Here is a 17,955-nt window from a genome sequence, read left to right as displayed (position 1 = left end):
AATACCACGTGGCTGGTGCCTGAGGGGATTAATATTTTATATCTGTAAGTGGACTCCTGTGCAAATTAGAAAAGTCGCACAATAAAACCTAGAGGCAATCCATTGTCCCCACAGCCCAGCTTCTACTTGCTTTTTTCCTCGTCTTCACAATGGTAAAAGTTACATCAGAATTTATGAGTACATTTTTGTTGTTAGAGATTTAAAAATATAGAAGTATGCTGAATAGAAGCATACATCCCACTTCATCCAATTCATGCCTTCCCTTCCCCTTCTTCTAGCTTGTCCACAGGAAACCATTCCCAGCAAGTGGGCATCAACCCTCATTCCCTTAGGTGCATGAATGCATTCACAAACATCTATGTATATATACACAAATTCATAGCACATATATTGGTCTGTAAATTGATTTTTTAACCTGACAATACATAGTGGTATTCCTTCATACTATTCCTTATTAACACACATCCTTATAACTCAATTATTTAAACATTTGTAAGTATTCAATTTTGTGGACACTGCAAAATTTATTTAATCACCCACTTTCCTGAGGGGTACTTAGGCTGCTCCTTTATTACAAACAGCACTTCTGTAAACCTCCTTGAACACCATCTTTCTGAAGTCTGGTTTTCTAGAAGTGATGCTGGAATGTAAGGATATGTACATTTTTCATTCTGCTAGCTACTGTCAGATTGCTTTCCATGAAGGCTTTACCAATCTACACTTTCTGCCACAGTATAGGAGAGTGCCATTCTCTTTGTAACCACATCCTCTTCCATAAGCAAAAAAATAAATAAATGTATGAAACTCAAAGGCACAAAAATACTTGAGTTAAGAAAGCTTGGCCTATTTAATTAGGAATATGGCGACTGTGTATAAAAATCTCCCTCATGAGCAGATTCAGATCTACCCATAGCGAAGGGTCTAGAAACCTCATTTTCTTGTTGTGCTACAGGTTTAAAAAAATCCTGAGGGTTAAGAGTTCTGTGGCTAAGTGTATCTTACATTAAATTACACTTTAGAACTCATGTACATGATTTCTGTCAGGACAGGAAATGTTCAGAGCCAGCATCGCAAGAGAAGAAATAACCATTTCCTGTGTCCCTCTCCACCCACACTACCCAAGAGAAATGCAATGTGAGCCATATATGTCATTTCAAGTTTTCCAGTGGCCACAATTTCAAAAAAGAGGAATTCATTTTCATAATACATTTTCTTTAACCCAGTGTATCGAAAAGGTGACTGGTCTACGATAGAACCAACATAAAAATGGTTTTGATGCTTGACATCTTTTTTTCACCAAGTCTTTGACATTCAAAACGTGCATTTTACACATGCAGCACATCTCAGTTCAGACGAGGCTCATTTTCCCCGCTTAGTGGCTTAGGCACAGAGGGCGCAGTTCTAGGCATAACCTTGAGGGGGCGCTATAGCAGTGCTCACGCAGATCTTTTTTACACCTGAGGTTTACGTCAACACACTTTAAACCAGTAACATTTCCCCTCATATATCCCACAACATTGCTCCGAGGAGCCCTAATGACAGCACATCCATAGGACACCTTGGAATTTAAGCAACTCATAGGTTTCTGGACCAGGGTACAGGAAGGGGGGGCGGTGCCTGGCCCTCTGAAAGGATTATAATGAATATGTGCGGGACAAGTGGATGGACAGATGGATGGTCAGCCCATAATTTCATTGTCCCCTCTGACTTGTAGAGAAATAGGGAATCGGGGTATCTTCTCATTCTTCGTCCGTCTAGCACTTTCAGCTCAAAGCTGGACGTTATAGCTACAGCTTGCCTTCTTATCTATCAAGACTTTCCTGTGTGAACAGAGACCTCAGCGACTTTACCCACACAGCCTTCTGAGATAGAATCTTCTCTGCACACACATGCACACAGGCACGCACACACTCACACCTTTCTTCTAAGGCCCTTTAATCCTGCAGAAATATATAATAAACAAGTCCTAAAAGTAATATATGTAACCTTAAAGCTTACCAAACTTTCAATTTAAAATGAAAAACTTCACACAAATCACCTCAATACTGTAATTTCATCTTATTGTAACAACGTGTGATACAGAGTGAAAGTTAAAATCCCAGTTTCAAAACACAGAGCCTATTATTCTTCCTACTATCTCAAATAATATAATTGAATGTAGCCTATTTTCCCAGGGTACACGAAGGCCAAATAAACTGGGCACACCCTTTACCTTTTTCCAGAAGCAACTGGACGATATCTGCATAACCCTTCCAGGCGGCAGCGTGCAAGGCTGTGTCTCCTAACTTGTTCTATAGTGATTTAAAGAGAGAAAGCAGCATTTTAAAGATAGAGTGTGGATTGAAAATGTGCATGAATTCAGGTTCACTCTAAGTAAACGTACAACGAGAACAAGTCACAAGATCATAAAATTCCAGAGAGAGAAAGAAGAGTCACAAGACGACAAAAGAGTCATCTGGGGGGAGGGGATGGGACGGAGGAGCAGAAACCGACTGGGCAGAACACCAGGGGACCTGCAGGTGCCCGCAGGAGACACCAGGAGGAAGCAAGCAGATCTGTCCCTGCAGAAACCCTACATGAATTAGCAACTGGAGATGCCCGGAGACGTTGGAGCAGGCAAGAGGCGTGGGAGTGAAAACAAGAGTACTGGGTGAAAGTGTTTATGGAAGTAATTAGATCACCCTCCTCACTCCTTGCTGTCAGCTGACCCCGTGCAGATGGCAGACTTACCCTGTCGAGAAATTAACCGGATCATTTCCAAGCCCACAAGATGTAGAGGTACAAGGTAAGGTAGCAGTGAGGCCAGGAGCTAAAAGCAGTGGCTAAGCTTGAAACCGACAAGCTGAGCAGTAAGCTGCCCCGGTGTGCACGGTCTAGCATCTACCCCTAGGCAGAAGGCTGGAGGACAGTTCTCCAGTGGAGCTGAACAGCCCCACGTGCAGAAGAGGAAGAGGGTATTCATGCTGACATCTGGGTATCACCCAGCGAAACAGCCAAGATCTTACGTCACCCTACAGAGAAGCCCCGTGAGCAGGCAGAAGATCTATCACACTTCAGACAGTAGGTATTTGGAAATACCAGGTACTAGCAAAGCCTCCATTATTTGAGAAAAGATCAAACCAAAATTAACGGAGCTCAGGGGGAAAAGACAAAGTACAGTGAATGGCAGAAAATGTTTTAAAAAGCTCTAATTCATAGATCTGAGATATAACATGAAAGAGCATAATGGAACAAAAAAAAATGCTACTTAAAAATAATAATCAGAGTAAAAGAAAAAGCTTTTAGTGGGCAGAATTCTAAGAAGGTGCTCAAGGTCCCTGCCTCCTGGGATCCACCCCCTGAAGAATCCCTCCACCTTGAGTATGGGTGAGACTAAGGAATACAATGGGATATCACTCCCCTAATTGGGTTTCTAATCGGTTGATGTTGACTTCATCAAAAGGGAGATTATACCGGGTGGGCCTGGCCTAATCAGGTAAGCCCTTTCCCAAAGGGACAGCATCAGAGACACAATCTCCTACTGGCCTTCAAGAAGAAAGCAAACGGCCATGTTGTGAAATGTCTGTGGAGAGGGGTGACCTCTGAAAGCTAAGGGCCAGAGCACTAGAGGTGCAAGAAACTGAATCCTCCTGGCAAACCTGAGTGAGCCTGGAACAGGAGCTGAGCTCCAAGAGGAGAACCCAGTCCAACTAATCCCTTGATTCCGGCCCGTGAGATCCTGTGCAGCTGCGCCACACCCCGAATTCCAGTCTATCTACAGAAAGCATAAGGCAAATGGGTGTCGTTTTAAGCTGCTGAGCCTGTGGTGTTTTGTCACACAGCAGCAGAAAACTTACACAGGACAGAAAGGAATTAAAGAGGTAACCAAGATAAAATACAAAGGTAAGAAGATCTCTGAGAAAAACTAAAATAACTGGAGCCTCAACGTTAAGAGGTCCTACCTCACTACGAACAAGCATTCCAGAACCAAAGAACAAAGACAACAGTCAGTAAAAACTGGAAAAGAAACCCCAGACAATATTTTTCCAGGCTGAAAGAGTCCACTACCAGTCCTGGGAAGAGATCTACTCTAAGCACATCATGGTAAAATTTCAGATCACCACGGACAGAGGGACAATTCTGGGTGAGAGAAAAAGCAGACCACATGCAGAAGAATGGGAATCAAAAGGGCATCAAACCTCTCGAAAGCAATCCTAAAAACTGAGTACCCTAGAGGCCTGCCTGCAAAATTCCAAGGGAAATCATTTTCAACCTGGAATTCTCTCAGCCAAATCAATCCCTTGGACCCCTTTCTTAGCAATCTGCTTGAAGAGGTTCTTCAACAACAGGAGGACAGACGCAGGATGCAGACAGGTGAAGGCATATCACAGGAGGGAGGTGAAGGCTTCGCAGGAAGACAGCAAAGGACAGCAGAGACCAAGCTGCTCAGATCAGAGAATGAGGACGAGGACATCGGGAGGTACCAGTACCATTCCCGGGCGGGGTGGGACCGGGGGTGGGGAGAAAACAGTTACCTTACACATTTTGGAAAAGCATGTCAAGAGAACATGAAACAGTGTGGAAGTCTCCAGTGAGATACAAAAACTAAAAACCAGCTAAATAAAAGTGAGGCCGGAAAGAGAAATGACACAAACAGTGAGCAATATTTAGCCATAATACTTGTAAGCATTACAAGGTTACTCTACAGAGTAACATACCGGAAACTCTAATAGGATACTTGGCAGAGGACCAGAGGAGCAAAGGTTGGGAGCTGGCAGATCAGAGTGGGGGTGGGGAGAAGCTAAAGCCTTCAGACAAGACACCAGAACATTATGAAGATACTGACTTAGGGGACAGCTCTGTAGGCATCTTCCTTAGTAACATGAAGGCAAGAGGAAAGCGCTAACAGCCAGAAGGAGTGCATGGGAAGGATGGACTATGGTATGCATTTTGGGCTTTATACAATTTGGACTTCAGGACAATAGTAATTTTTTAACCATGTGTTTGTAGTGTTTTGATTAAGAAGTGTATGAAATAAGGGCGCTTGGGTGGCTCTGTTGTTAGGTGTCTGCCTTCGGTTCAGGTCATGATCCCAGGGTCCTGGGTTCGAGCCCTGCATCGGGATCCCTGCTCAGCGGGAAGCCTGCTTCTCCCTCTCCATTTCCCATTCCCTCTACTTGTGCTCTCTCTCTCTCGCTATGTCTCTCTCTGTCAAATAAATAAATAAAAATCTTTAAAAAAAAAAAAAGTGTATGGAAGATAGGAAATGAGAAGAGGTCAGTTCAAGGCACCAAGACAGGCCTTTGCACGCCCATAAGCCACCCATAAGCAGCCGAGAACAAGGGAGGTGTGTTATGACCACCGACTTCCGTGTAACAATCTTACCTGTTGGTTCAGTTCAACGTTCGGTTGAGTAAACAGCACTTCCACTACGTCTGAAATTAAAAAGGAGAGATATTTTTTAAGAATGAAAAAGAAAAGGCTGATAAGGCTAGGCATAATAGTTTTAAAAGAGAGGATTCTTTAGAAGAATCTTCAAGAACATCTGTATAACAAAATCGTTTATATGTATGGAAGTACAGGACTTAAGAACCTAAAAAGGAGAATTATCTAGGGAAAAGTTGTTTTCAGATAATCTGGCTTCTGCATTTTGACACAGCAACCACTGTAGAAATATCTCTACATTTGCTGTGCTACTTTATATTCATTTAACTAATCTGTGTTCATTAGCTAAAATAAGATTGGCTTCCTTTTGGGAAACAGCCAGAAACTTCTCCTTTGGCTCTGCTATCTGATCTGCTGGATGCTCTGTTTCTGGTTGTTGTGTTTGTTTTGTGTGTGTGTGTGTGTGTTGTAGGGAGAGGTAAATGGGTGTAGGTCAGGCTGAAACAGATGTAGAAATTCCACTTGTCCTATTACCGATTGTAACTGAGAAGGTTACCGACTCCATCACTGACTTAAGCAAATGCTGTCCTTCCCCTACATCTAACAGCGTGCATTCAACTTAAAACGTAAATCAAGAAAGCGTATCTTGGGAGCAACCGAGCCGGAGGAGTCCCTGTTGCCCCGTCCTTCCGTAAGATCAGATCGTGGTGTTTGTTTTTACATGACTATTGTTTTCCTGTAACCTTTCCAAGCCCGGGAGAGAAAAGGAAGTTTCCAGGCTTTCAAGTGAGGGAGGTCCATGCAGTGAGCACTCTACCTACTGCTTCCCAGACCTTCCAGGAACAAGGCTTTTTGGCCGAAGTTCTAAAGGACTTGAAAAGAATCGATTGTTTTTTCATTTCTGTAAATCCGTCTCCTCTCTGCGGTGCATAGTTTCGGTAGCGTGGACGGTGAGGACAGCACACGGAAGCTAGTACCTTTATGGCCCCCGTGGCAGGCCCAGTAGAGGGCGGTGCTTCCAGCCTTGTCTAAGCCATTAACGCCGACTCCGTTGTCCAAACACTCTCTCAACCAGCTCAAGTTGCCTGAAAAAATTTCACATTGATAAAAACACGAGAAAAAGGTTTTTGCTTTGTTTTGTTTTGCTTTGCTTCGCTTCAAAATCAATTTCATCCTCCACAAATTCCCATCTACAATGGATTCGTCAGCAAGTCTGAAATTAATCCCCAACCCACAATGCATTCATTATGGTACATTTTCGCTTCCAGTTTATTAATGAAAAGCATTGACAGTGACTTGGGAGTGGAGTAGGGGGAGGGTCGGAAGGGCTTAAACAGCACAAATTACTTGTCACTGTTCTGAGACGCCCGGAGTCAAGGTGCTGGCAGATTCAGTGTCCGGTAAGAGCCTGCTTCCTGGTTCACGGGCACTGTCTTTCTACCCCTTGGACAGAAAAGGCAGGAGAGCTCCCCAGGGTCTCTACGGGCTTATTTAAATTCCAGTTATTTAACAAAGAGTGTAATATTCATTTCAGGTACTAATGATTTTTTAAATGTCAGCTTAGCAGTTCTCTAACGTATCCACCATTCTAAACCCATGATTTCCTTTTGTACATTCACATTTCAAAAAGATCTGGGGTACCTGGTGGCTCAGTTGGTTAAGGAACTGCCTTCAGTTCAGGTCACGATCCCAGAGTCCTGGGATCGAGTCCCACATCAGACTCCCAACTCCATAGGGAGTCTGCTTCTCCCTCTGACCTTCTCCCCTCTAATGCTCTCTCTCTCTCTCAAATAAATAAATAAAATCAGGGACGCCTGGGTGGCTCAGCAGGTTAAGCCGCTGCCTTCAGCTCAGGTCATGATCCCAGCGTCCTGGGATCGAGTCCCACATTGGGCTCCTTGTCCAGCAGGGAGCCTGCTTCTCTCTCTGCCTCTGTCTGCCACTCTGCCTGCTTGTGCTCTCTCTCTGACAAATAAATAAATAAAATCTTAAAAATAAATAAATAAATAAATAAATAAAATCATTAAAAAAATCAGAAAGATCTGGAATAGAATGGAAGAGAGCGCCCCGAGGACTTATTAACAACTCCCCTTGTCTATGGCAGGGTTTCTCAACAGCAGCCCTTTCGATGGCGGGGCTGCAGAATTCCTTGCTGTGAGGCTAACCGGTGCCCTGTAGCAAGTTCGGCAATGTCCCCAGCATCTACTACCCAAAAGGTGCCAGGAGCATCCCCAAGTCTACAGTCAAAATGTCTCCAGGCATTGCCGAATATCTCAGGGTTTGGAGGAGGAAACCACAGATGTGTGGGACCAAGGCCCATCCCTGTTGCTCCCTCCCTCCCTAACCTCAACCTCATCCCACACACCTGCACTACAACAACACTCTCCTAAATGCTAAGGCCCACAAGAAGTCTCTACCCTCCTGCCCTCTGGTTACTCACTGTGGCCTCTATAACCTGCTTAACTTAAACATACTTCAACTGCTTTTCTTCTGACGTCATCTTGTAATGATCTGTTACACACATGGCACCCCGGCCAGACTCGGCTCCGAGAGTCACAGGCAATGCCTTTCCACCAGCCACTGAGCACAGACTAAATAAAGGACTCAAAAGTGTTTGGTGGCTGACATTTTAAAAGTTAAAATCACAGGGGCACCCGACCAGCTCAGTTGGTAGAGAATGTGATGCTTGATCTTGGGGTTGTGAGTTCGAGCCCTACACGGGGGTGTAGGACTTAGTTAAGGAAATAAAAAAAAATTAATCACATTTTCTCTCTCGAGGGTGATAGAAGGCAGAACAGAGATCGCCTCTGGAGGACACGGGGGTTTAACTGGAATGGGAACATATTAGGATGACACAAGTGTTCTAGATCTTGCTCTGGGTGTTGGCAACACGGGTGTATATACCAGTCAGAAGCCATCAGATGATGTAATTAAAATCTGTGTTTTGCTCTACTGTGTATCTCAATCAAAAAGAATCACACCTACCTCTTTTTGCAGCTTCATGCAATGGATTGTCAATGGATTCTGCCTGCTCAGCCACTAGATTGAAAATAGAAAGAGCAAAGGCAACATTGAGGGTGCCACCCCGATGACTCATGACCCCCTGAAGCCACTTCGCAGCCCCCCGGTTCCCCGAGTGCCAGGGCTTTTCACCACGTGGCAGCCCTTTGGGTGCAGATTAAAAAAAAAAAAAAAAACAGCAGAAAATCAAATGCTTCCTGCTTTAAAAGAAGCTGAATTATTTGCAAATGAAACCAAACTGAGCAGTAAGACAACACCACGGCAAGGAGCTGGTGTATAAACAAAGCCACACACGGTAATGAACTGCAAGGATGAGCAAAAACAAGCAGACAGCCTGCATACCAGCACACCCAAGTCTGTCCTAAACTGAGTCACAGAAATGCGAAGGAAACCATTCGATGTTCATCTGCACATTCTGTAAAACACCCGACTTCGAAGATGGCCGAAAATAACTGTTTCCCTTGTGTGTGTGCGTGTGGGGGGCACGCATGAGGGGGAAAGAGTTCACTTCCCGTATTTACAAAGGGCGAGCAGCATCCCTACCTGCCTCTGAGGAAGGTGTGTTCTCTGCTGTCCCACGATCAGCAGGAGTGACCACATGCAGACTGCGGTTCAAAACAGACGTCAGACCCGCGCCCTCCCGCCATAAAGAGCTAAAACGGGACATGCCCTTGGCTACCGGAGGTGCAAAGCAACAGGGGGAGCATTTTACATGCTCACTGTCTGCGACTCGCTGGAAATGGAGCGCAAAGGTTGGAGGAGAGTAGAAATGTTTCAAGTCTTTTTTTAACCCAGAATGGTATCACCTTTAGACCAGGGCAAGCCGGGCCCCTGCGTGGGGCCCCAGACCTCAGCTCTCACTTCCCCTCCCTTCCCCTCGCCCTCTTCGCTCCCCAAGAACTTTGCAACAGTTTCTTCCTTGAAATTTTCTAAGTCCTGTGCCAGTGCTTGGAACTGGGCCTGACGCCAGCCCCCACTGGTCTCGAGACTCATCCCGTGCTGAAGTCAAGAGGAATCTTGGAAGTGACTGAAATCAAACCTCTCATGACACGATGGGGAAACAGTCCCAGGGACAGCGGACAAGGGCCTTCACTAAAGCCCCTTGTTATTAAGAAGCAGAAGAAAAAGGATTAAAACCCCGTTTACCCATCCCGTGCTCTTTTTACCTACTTTGCCGTTTTCTACAGAATTACTTTGTTTGCCCCTCTTCCAACGGATGGCGGCTTCAAGGCAGAGGCCACCTCTCACTCCCCAAGCTCCTCACACTGCCTGGACACCCACCTAGTGAATACAACCGCCTCAGACATGAATGAACAAGGCAAGGTCCCTCCGTCACCAGAGAAAGGGCTAGGCTAAGAAACCACCTGAGGTTTTGTTTAACAGCAAAGGAAAAGGGAAAAAAACAAAAAATAAAAAATAAAAAACAAAAAACAACATGCTAAGAGCTAGATAAAGGAAAGCCATAGCACTTCCTTGGAAACCTGGTATTCTACTGAGAGTGCGACAATGCGTTTTCTTAAGCCAAAGAGTCAAGTTCAAGTGCCTCCAGTGCCCATATTCCCCCTTTTATTAAGGAGAGCTTCATGGAGTACAAAATGTTCTATCCTGGCAATGACTCCATTGATTTCTCAGCTGGGGCAGCAAGCAGAAAGGCTTCAGGAACTACAACACTGAAATTCCACAGAGTAGAAACAAAGTAATAACCACCCCAGCCATGCTTACCGTAGTTGCTTGGGATGAGACCAGTCCTGCCTTTGGACGTGCCTTTCCACCAATTGGTATCACTCTAGTGAAAGAAGAGTTAGATTAAGTGGCACCAAATTTATATTCAATCACTTTTAAAACCATCTGGCTCGGGGCGCCTGGGTGGCTCAGTCAGTTAAGCATCTGCCTTCTGCTCGGGTCATGATCCCAGGGTCCTGGGATCGAGCCCCGTATCAGTCAGGCTCCTTGTTCAGCAGGAAGCCTGCTTTTTCCCTCTCCCTCTCCGCACCCTGCCCCCCGCTCCGCTCATTCTCTCTCTCTAATAAATAAATAAATAAAATCTTTAAAACAAACAAAAACCAAACCAAAAAAAAAAAAAAAAAAAAAAACATCTGGCTCATGGTCTCCCCTGTTCTACAGAATGTCCATCGGCCCCAGTCACATCAAGTTTCCTCACCCCCTAGTTACGGATACCCGTTCCCGCTCTCATTAAAGTACAAATATACCCCAATCGGCTTGGGACACACACAATACACTTCATCATGGACCCTCAACAACCACACACATCAGAGATCATGGGAAAGGGAAGAAAACAATTATAGCTAAACTATCCACAGAATTTTTTTGTCCAGAGTCTAATTTCTCGTAGTTGGAAGATTTTTTTTTTCCTAAACATCTCTTTATTTTAGTTTCATTTGGAGGGAAACTTTATTTTAGAAAAATTCAGACCTATAAAAGGTAGGAAGAACAGGATAATGGACCTACATAAACTCAGCTCCCACCTGCATAAATTATTCAGTCATGGGCGAATTGTTTCCTATATCTAACCCACAACCTCCCTCCCCTTTGGATTATTTTGAAATAAACAGCAGACATTGTATTAGCTCACCTGTACGTATTTCAGTACATATTTCTGAAAGATGAGGATTTTTTTCCAAAGACATATAACCATTATCATTGCTTAAAATTTATTTCAACAATTCCTTAATATCATCAAATATGTAGATCAATATTCAACTCTTCTAGTTGTCCCACAATTTAGAATCCAAGTAAGGGCCATACAACATGATGGATTGATTTGCCTCTTTGGTCTCTTTTAGTATATAGGTTTCTTCCATCTTTTTTTTCATTCCTTCATTATACACTTGTTGAAGGAAGCAGTTTATTTGGTCCGCTGAGTTTCAAACAGTCTGGATTTTGCCTGTTCCCTCTCCGTGTTACCAAAAACGTGTTCCTTTGGTCCCCCATTGCCTATAAATTGGTTGTTAGTTCTAGAGGCTTAATTAGATTCAGATTCAGTTTTCTGGGCAAGACTATTTTATAGGTAGTATCGATTTCTTCCATCACTAGACACATAATGTCTTGTGGTCTCTCTTTTTGTAAGGTTAGTTAGTCACTGAAGAGCACCAGCTGGATCCATTATTTCCTGGGAGCTACAAAATGGTAACATTCTATCACTTCTTTCTCACTTAAACAATCAGAGTATCTCTTTAAAGAACAATTTTCCCTCACCGAGTCTCAGGTTACCCAGAGATGAAGTTCATAGAGAAAAGGCAGAATCAATACTCATGATTTTCCCTAACTGAACTGAATAAAACGTTGGTTCCCTAGCATCTGCTCAGGGTGAAGAAGGATGCTTGGGTTTTTGGAAGTATCATTGACAGCCCATGGGTTTAAACACCGTAAATGTCCTTCAATTCTAGGGGATTGCTGCCTTATTTAACTGCTCAAATTTTCCTATCCTTGACTAGTGGCAGCCTCTTCAACTTCATTCCTGTCTTTCTACTGTGACCCTTGTTTTGGAGGCTTTCCTACTTTCTTTTTTAAATTTAACTGAATTTTATATTTTTAAGATTTTATTTATTTGACCAGAGAGAGAAAGAGCGCACACAAGTAGGGAGAGTGGCAGGCAGAGAGAGAGGGAGAAGAATCCCACTGAGCAGGGAGCCCAATGTGGGGCTCGATCCCAGGACGCCAGGATCATGACCCAAGTCAAAGGCAGCCGCTTAACCGACTGAGCCACCTGGGTGCCCCAGCTTCCCTGCGTTCTAATAACAGCGTTTTCAGATTATCTTGTACCTCTGCTGGCCCCAACCCGGTCACAGGTATTTCTCAACAGAGCCTTGTTCCTTTGAATGCAGAATAACATAATATTATTAGGCTGGTCATTTTTTTTCTAGGCCTTTACAAAGGACAGAGCAGGACCTATTTTTATTTTATTGTAGATGAAGTACAACGTACTTGCCATACAGATGCAGAGCTATGGGGTTTTCATTTAACCTCCTTGATCTTACATCTGTGTACCTTTTCCTGCCAGCTGAAAATCCCCGTGTCAGTATCACTGACCTAATGACTCATTTGCTCTCAACCACAATACAATGCAGCAATCTCAGCACAGAAACGCCAATGCTTCTGCTACAGGACCATGACTGAAACCAGGGTATAGTGATTCTTCCTGCCAGCCCTTTTTGTCCTTCATGTTCATTCTACTGGAGATGTTCCATCGAACTACTGAGTTTTAAAGTCACTTGGAACAGTTCCTTCCGGTGTGGTTATGCCAATTCCCCGGGGTATAACTAACTTCATTTGATTCATTCTGCTTTTAAATTTCAAGGACTGCTTTTTTACCATTTCATTTCATAACTATGCAAAAGTTTATATGACTCCAAAGTCAGATCTCCAAAACAAGGTGTGATTTTTTTTAAAAGGTTTTATTCCATGTTTCCTCTACCCTATATGCCTTCCCTCACATAGAAGAAACTATTTTTAAAATTTTACTCGATGATTCCTCCTTTGACCTTCTGTTTTAAACTGAAGAAAACAGTTATACATATCACCTCTCTTAGGTAAATAAGGCATACTGTTCACATTTTTTTTTTACCTTGAGTTTTTTCACTTAAATTACTCCATAATAGCATTTAGAGATATTGCTCATTCCTTTTTATAAATGCATAAAACTCTGTTTGTGGATATACCAAAACTTATTCAACTATCTTCCTACAGGTGGACATAAGGGCTACCTCTAATTTTATGCTATTATTATAAATTGTGCTAAAATGAACAAACCTGGGAATACGTATTTCTATCCAGATAAACATTTAAATACTGTGCAATATTACAGCTACACAGAATAGTCTTATGTATCTTTAGTTCATATGCAGTATTACAAAATATTAGTTGGGCTTACCATGTCAGTAATGTAGATAATATCACCTTCCTCAAAGTACAATTCATCTGGCTGAAAGAAAAAAAAATATACACAGTTTGACTTCATGTGATTTTTCATGAATTAGAATATAATGACGATGCTAATAATTACATGAATTTCAAATACTAAAGTACCTTACAGACAATGTGGTTTTTAGATACTTAAATCTGCACACAGACCACTTAACGAAACATTACTGACAAACTAGCATACGTATAGAAAGCTAAATTTTTCCCGTGATGAACTTCAAAGAATTGCATACGTGACATATAAGATTTCCCCCTACGCACATATCCTATATTCTTTCACAATGAAAGCAGGGCATTCTCCATCAAAATAAAATATTGATAAAACCTTTCTCATAAAAAGTCTAAGAGGTGATACACATTTTTTCATAAGAGGATAAATGTCTAGAATTTTAAACCAGGCAAAATAGCTAGGAGCTTGGCTCTTGTCTAAGGGATTAGGTTCAGTCCTCAAATATACTTTTAGATCAACATCTGCTACCTGCTTATTTTGAGAAAGCAACTATCCTATCTTTTCATGCCCAGAGAGAATGAACATTTCCTATATAAGGATAGTTAATATGTAATTCAACCATTAATAAGGCTAAAGAGTGGGGAAAACAGGAAGCAGTAACTCAGTCGGTCCAGACCGTAAGCAGCTCTCAGGGCTTAGCTGACCACACAGACAACATGCACTCAGCTTGTCCTGCAAATGCTCTGAATACAGCCACGAGCTTTAATAAGCATCTTTTTTCTATCACGACATTAACGCTTACCAGCACAACTCTGTAAGTATACAGGACCTTGCCTATTTAGGATCAAGTTTCAGATACTGGGAAATATTCACGTTGTCATGTTGAATGAAGAATGTGGAGCACAGAATTTGATGTAGGATAAGATCACAATTATGTATGAAATATGAAATATGTAGAAAAATTTTTCCAAATTTTCTATCATGAGCATGTGTTACTTTCATAATTTGGATTGGAAAAATAAAATGTTTTTTAAACAGGCGTTGATAGTTCTGATTATAGTTACTGTTCCATACAAATAAAACTCAAATAATTTCATCGACTGATTTTTCCATTTGTTTATCTCCTCTCTGTTACAGACCACGGTGGCAAATATGACTCTGAGCTACTAATTTATTTAGTTTCTAAGCCTGATCTGTATTATTATAACTATCTCCTCCTGAATATAAATGAAGACTATATCAGCTACACCATGCTGAAACCAACCACACACATAAATACTTAGGCACATTACGCATTCAAATATAAAAATTACCAAATGGTAATTAATGATACTAAAAAACTGCTTAGTTTCTTTATTTTTTTAAAGATTTTATTTATTTATTTGAGAGACAGAGAAAATGAGTAGTAAGAGGAACAGAGATAGGAGGAGAAGCAGACTCCCTGCTGAGCAGGGAGCCTGATGTGGGACTCCATCCCATGACCCTGAGATCATGACCTGGATCGAAGGCAGATGCTTAACCCACTGAACCACCCAGGTGCCCTGCCTAGTTCCTTTAAAAGGTACCTCCTGAAGTATTTGTTGCATTTGCCGAATCTAGACTTAACACACAGCACAAGCTTTGCAAAATTAATTGAGCCAATGTAGACTCAATGACATAGATTTTTAAGATTATTAGAAATAGGCATTTAAGGCAAAAAAAGTAAAGCCCTCTAATCCTTTTCTTTCATGTTCTGATGATCTATGATCAACAGACTACCAATGTTTAATAGATATAGAAAGTGACTAGGGAAACGAACTACTTTTTTTTAATATTTCACTGCTGCAAACTGGATCACTCCCAGTGAGGCCGTAAAGGGTTCATACCGCCCACCCAGCACCCCAGCTGGACCCAGTGGCCATCCCTGTAATAGGAGGGTCCACCTTCGCTGGCAATTTCAACACCCTTTGACTGTGTCTCCTTGAGATGACAATACGGGTTAGGAGGAGAGAATGAGGAGAATGTAAAGAAGTAAGGAAAACAGAATACATGTGCAAGCTTGGCGTTTTTCTGGAGGGACTCTGTGTTTCCCAGAGTTTCGAAAGAGTGCAACATCTTGAAGAGATCTTTCTGGTCTTGGAGTCATCCAAAGCACATCTTACCCCATCCCTCTCCAAGACCTAACCTTGCCACTTATGTCTAGCAAGGGGCTTTCACGGAAGTTAAAAATCTACTTATGGTGTTGGCCTCCTTTTAAAACCACAAGTCAAGTTTGCCTAAATTTCAACACGTAGTAAGTTCATTCACCCTTGAACCAAAAAGGTGTGTTTTGAAAAGGAACCGAACAAACAGGTTCAAAAAAGCACACACAAACAAAAATCCCTGTGATGAATCCTTCTCATTAAAACAAAACAAAAAACAAAAACAAAAAAACAAAAACCTAGAACAATGGACTGTAAGTGCTTAATGGGTATAGGGTTTTCTTTCAGAAGGATGAAAATGTTTTGGAACTGGATAGAGGTGGGGGTTGTACAACATTGTAAATTTACTGAATGACACTGAACTGTTCCCTTCAAAACGGTGAATTTTATGTTATGTGAATTTTTACCTCAATTTTTCAAACGGCAATAAAAAAATAAAATACATTTAGAGGCAATAAAAAACCCAGAACAGTTATAATTCTTATTGTCTTTTAGGTAATTCTCGTCCTTTGCGGTTTGGTAAAACGCCTCATTTGGAAAAATGTCATTCGACACCGTCATTTCGATACTTCTCAGTGCTGCTTTGGTTTTTAAAATAATGGCTGTTGTTCAAACACTGGTGCCTGCCACAAGCCACCTATTAGGTGAGACTTTTTTTTTCAGCTGAGAGGAGGACAACGGCCGTCGATTTCAGTCAGGGGAAAAAAAGGTCTCACTATTTTTCAACCCTAAGAAAGGAGAGTGGACAGTTTTTCTTTTTAATCAATAGCTCCTAGACAGACAATGCTATTGCCCATAAAATAGCTTCTTCCAAAGGAACCAGGGGCAGTTTTTCCAAACCTAGCCACCGAATTCTTCACACTGTTACTAGCTGTGTAGATAATAAGGTCATTTTCATGATTTTAGAACTTAAATAGATTTTACCTACAATATTCACACTTCCCATTAAGAAACCGCTTGTAGGGCACTTAATGTAAATGATTTGATGAGGGTCTACTTTTAAATTCCTGGCATTATATTCACAGAGCAGAAATGGGAAAACAGTGACACAATCAAGCAAGCACTTTATTTCTAGATTGTTCTTTGGTTTTCAACCACATTCCTCTTTTCCCCTCTCCTTGAAGAACCACAAGGTATCAGGACAAGCAAATTGTTGGCCACTGGAATGTTAGAGCGATGAGTACAAACTTGGTAATATATATTCTCATTCCTGTTTCATATATTCTTGGTAACATGTAATTCCCAAGGCATTCGTTCAGTTGGTTTATGAAAAAATATATTTTATGAAAAATTTTAGAGACTATAACATCCTTATGAAACTTTTCAGATGTGTCAACCTGGAACCCCAAGAACTGATAAAAATATTTTTACAAATCAAATTTTCTGTGGATGTTTTTATTTACCACTTTATAGGACTACAAAATTGCCAGGCACTAGCCTGGACATGTACAAATATTAACACATTTAATCCTCACCAGCAACCCCATGAGGTGGGTGTTACTCTTATCACCACCCTGTAGATGAGAAGCTTGTCCAAGGCCATAGAGCAGGTATGTGGTAGACACTAGACTTGCACCATGACAGTTAGCGTCTGGAATCTTCACCAGCACCTATGCTTTCTCTCTTATGGAAGGGTCTTGTATAGCCACTACTGGTCATCACGGTATCAAAACCAGGTTAAAAGGTGGTGGCCATGGAAAGCATCTGTGGTTTGCCGCTACTCCCATCCCTACATGATGCAGTACAACAGAAAGAAAGAGCAACCCCTTACACTTGCAAAGCATGCTTAACCTCGTTTAATCCTCATGACAACCCATTAATTAGGTCAGGGCTGAAACACGGGTATCATCTCCATTTCACAACCAGGCTCAGAGGGGTGCTGAAGAACTTGCCACAAACCACACAGTGAATGAGTGGCAGGGCTGGGCTCCTGCTTCAGCTTTTGGAGTCCCATTCTAGGGTTCCTTCCTCTCCGCAGAGTGTGATAAACCTAGTGAGGCCCAGAAAACGTGACACGACAGAGTGGTGTCCTGCTGCTTTCCCTTTAGAACTCAATACCCCACCAACACACAGAAAATGCTGTACCCTCTCTCTTGGGGCATCTTGACACTGGTCTATCCAGTCCAGCCAGATCTCTGTATAAGACTTTATTGGACTAGGGGTTGAGCAAGAATTAAGAACCAAACATGTATGGGTGGCACCAGGACTCCCCTGCCTTCAAGCAAGACTGAACAGAAATGGGTTGGCAGGAAGAACCAGAAGTAACAAACTGCCCAGTGTTTCTGCTGCCCCATAGACTGCCGAGACTGAAGCTGGCATTGCCAGCCCTATCCCCTGAGGAGAGAAGAGCAGCTAAAAGCTGGACCCAGGCCTTCCTGGGGTGCCGCACTTGTCAGCAAGTGTCCCAGAGAAGCCAGCTCAGCCCTTGCATCTTGCCTGGTCCCAGTGACTTTGAAGAGGCCAGGTTCGCATCCATCCTGTCGGGGTGGCTACTGGGGG

General features: G+C 42.5%; 1 protein-coding gene across 2 annotated transcripts in view; it reads right to left on the bottom strand.

Annotated features, from left to right (window-relative positions):
* Positions 1 to 17,955, bottom strand: part of OSTF1 (osteoclast stimulating factor 1) — a 52,654-nt gene that overhangs the window by 7,315 nt on the left and 27,384 nt on the right. For both annotated transcript variants that reach the window (XM_080819406.1, XM_080819407.1), the window contains exons 3-8: positions 13,277 to 13,327; positions 10,108 to 10,171; positions 8,350 to 8,403; positions 6,342 to 6,449; positions 5,365 to 5,414; positions 2,213 to 2,291 (exon numbers count right to left, since the gene is read on the bottom strand). In XM_080819406.1, the coding sequence (XP_080675532.1) occupies positions 2,213 to 2,291; positions 5,365 to 5,414; positions 6,342 to 6,449; positions 8,350 to 8,403; positions 10,108 to 10,171; positions 13,277 to 13,327 (406 nt within the window). The remainder of the gene's footprint in view (positions 1 to 2,212; positions 2,292 to 5,364; positions 5,415 to 6,341; positions 6,450 to 8,349; positions 8,404 to 10,107; positions 10,172 to 13,276; positions 13,328 to 17,955) is intronic.

The sequence above is a fragment of the Martes martes genome (assembly GCF_963455335.1).
Source record: "Martes martes genome assembly, chromosome: 12".
Classification (NCBI taxonomy): domain Eukaryota; kingdom Metazoa; phylum Chordata; class Mammalia; order Carnivora; family Mustelidae; genus Martes; species Martes martes.
Note: the sequence above shows the minus strand (reverse complement) of the source record. Positions and strands in the feature narration are given on the sequence as shown.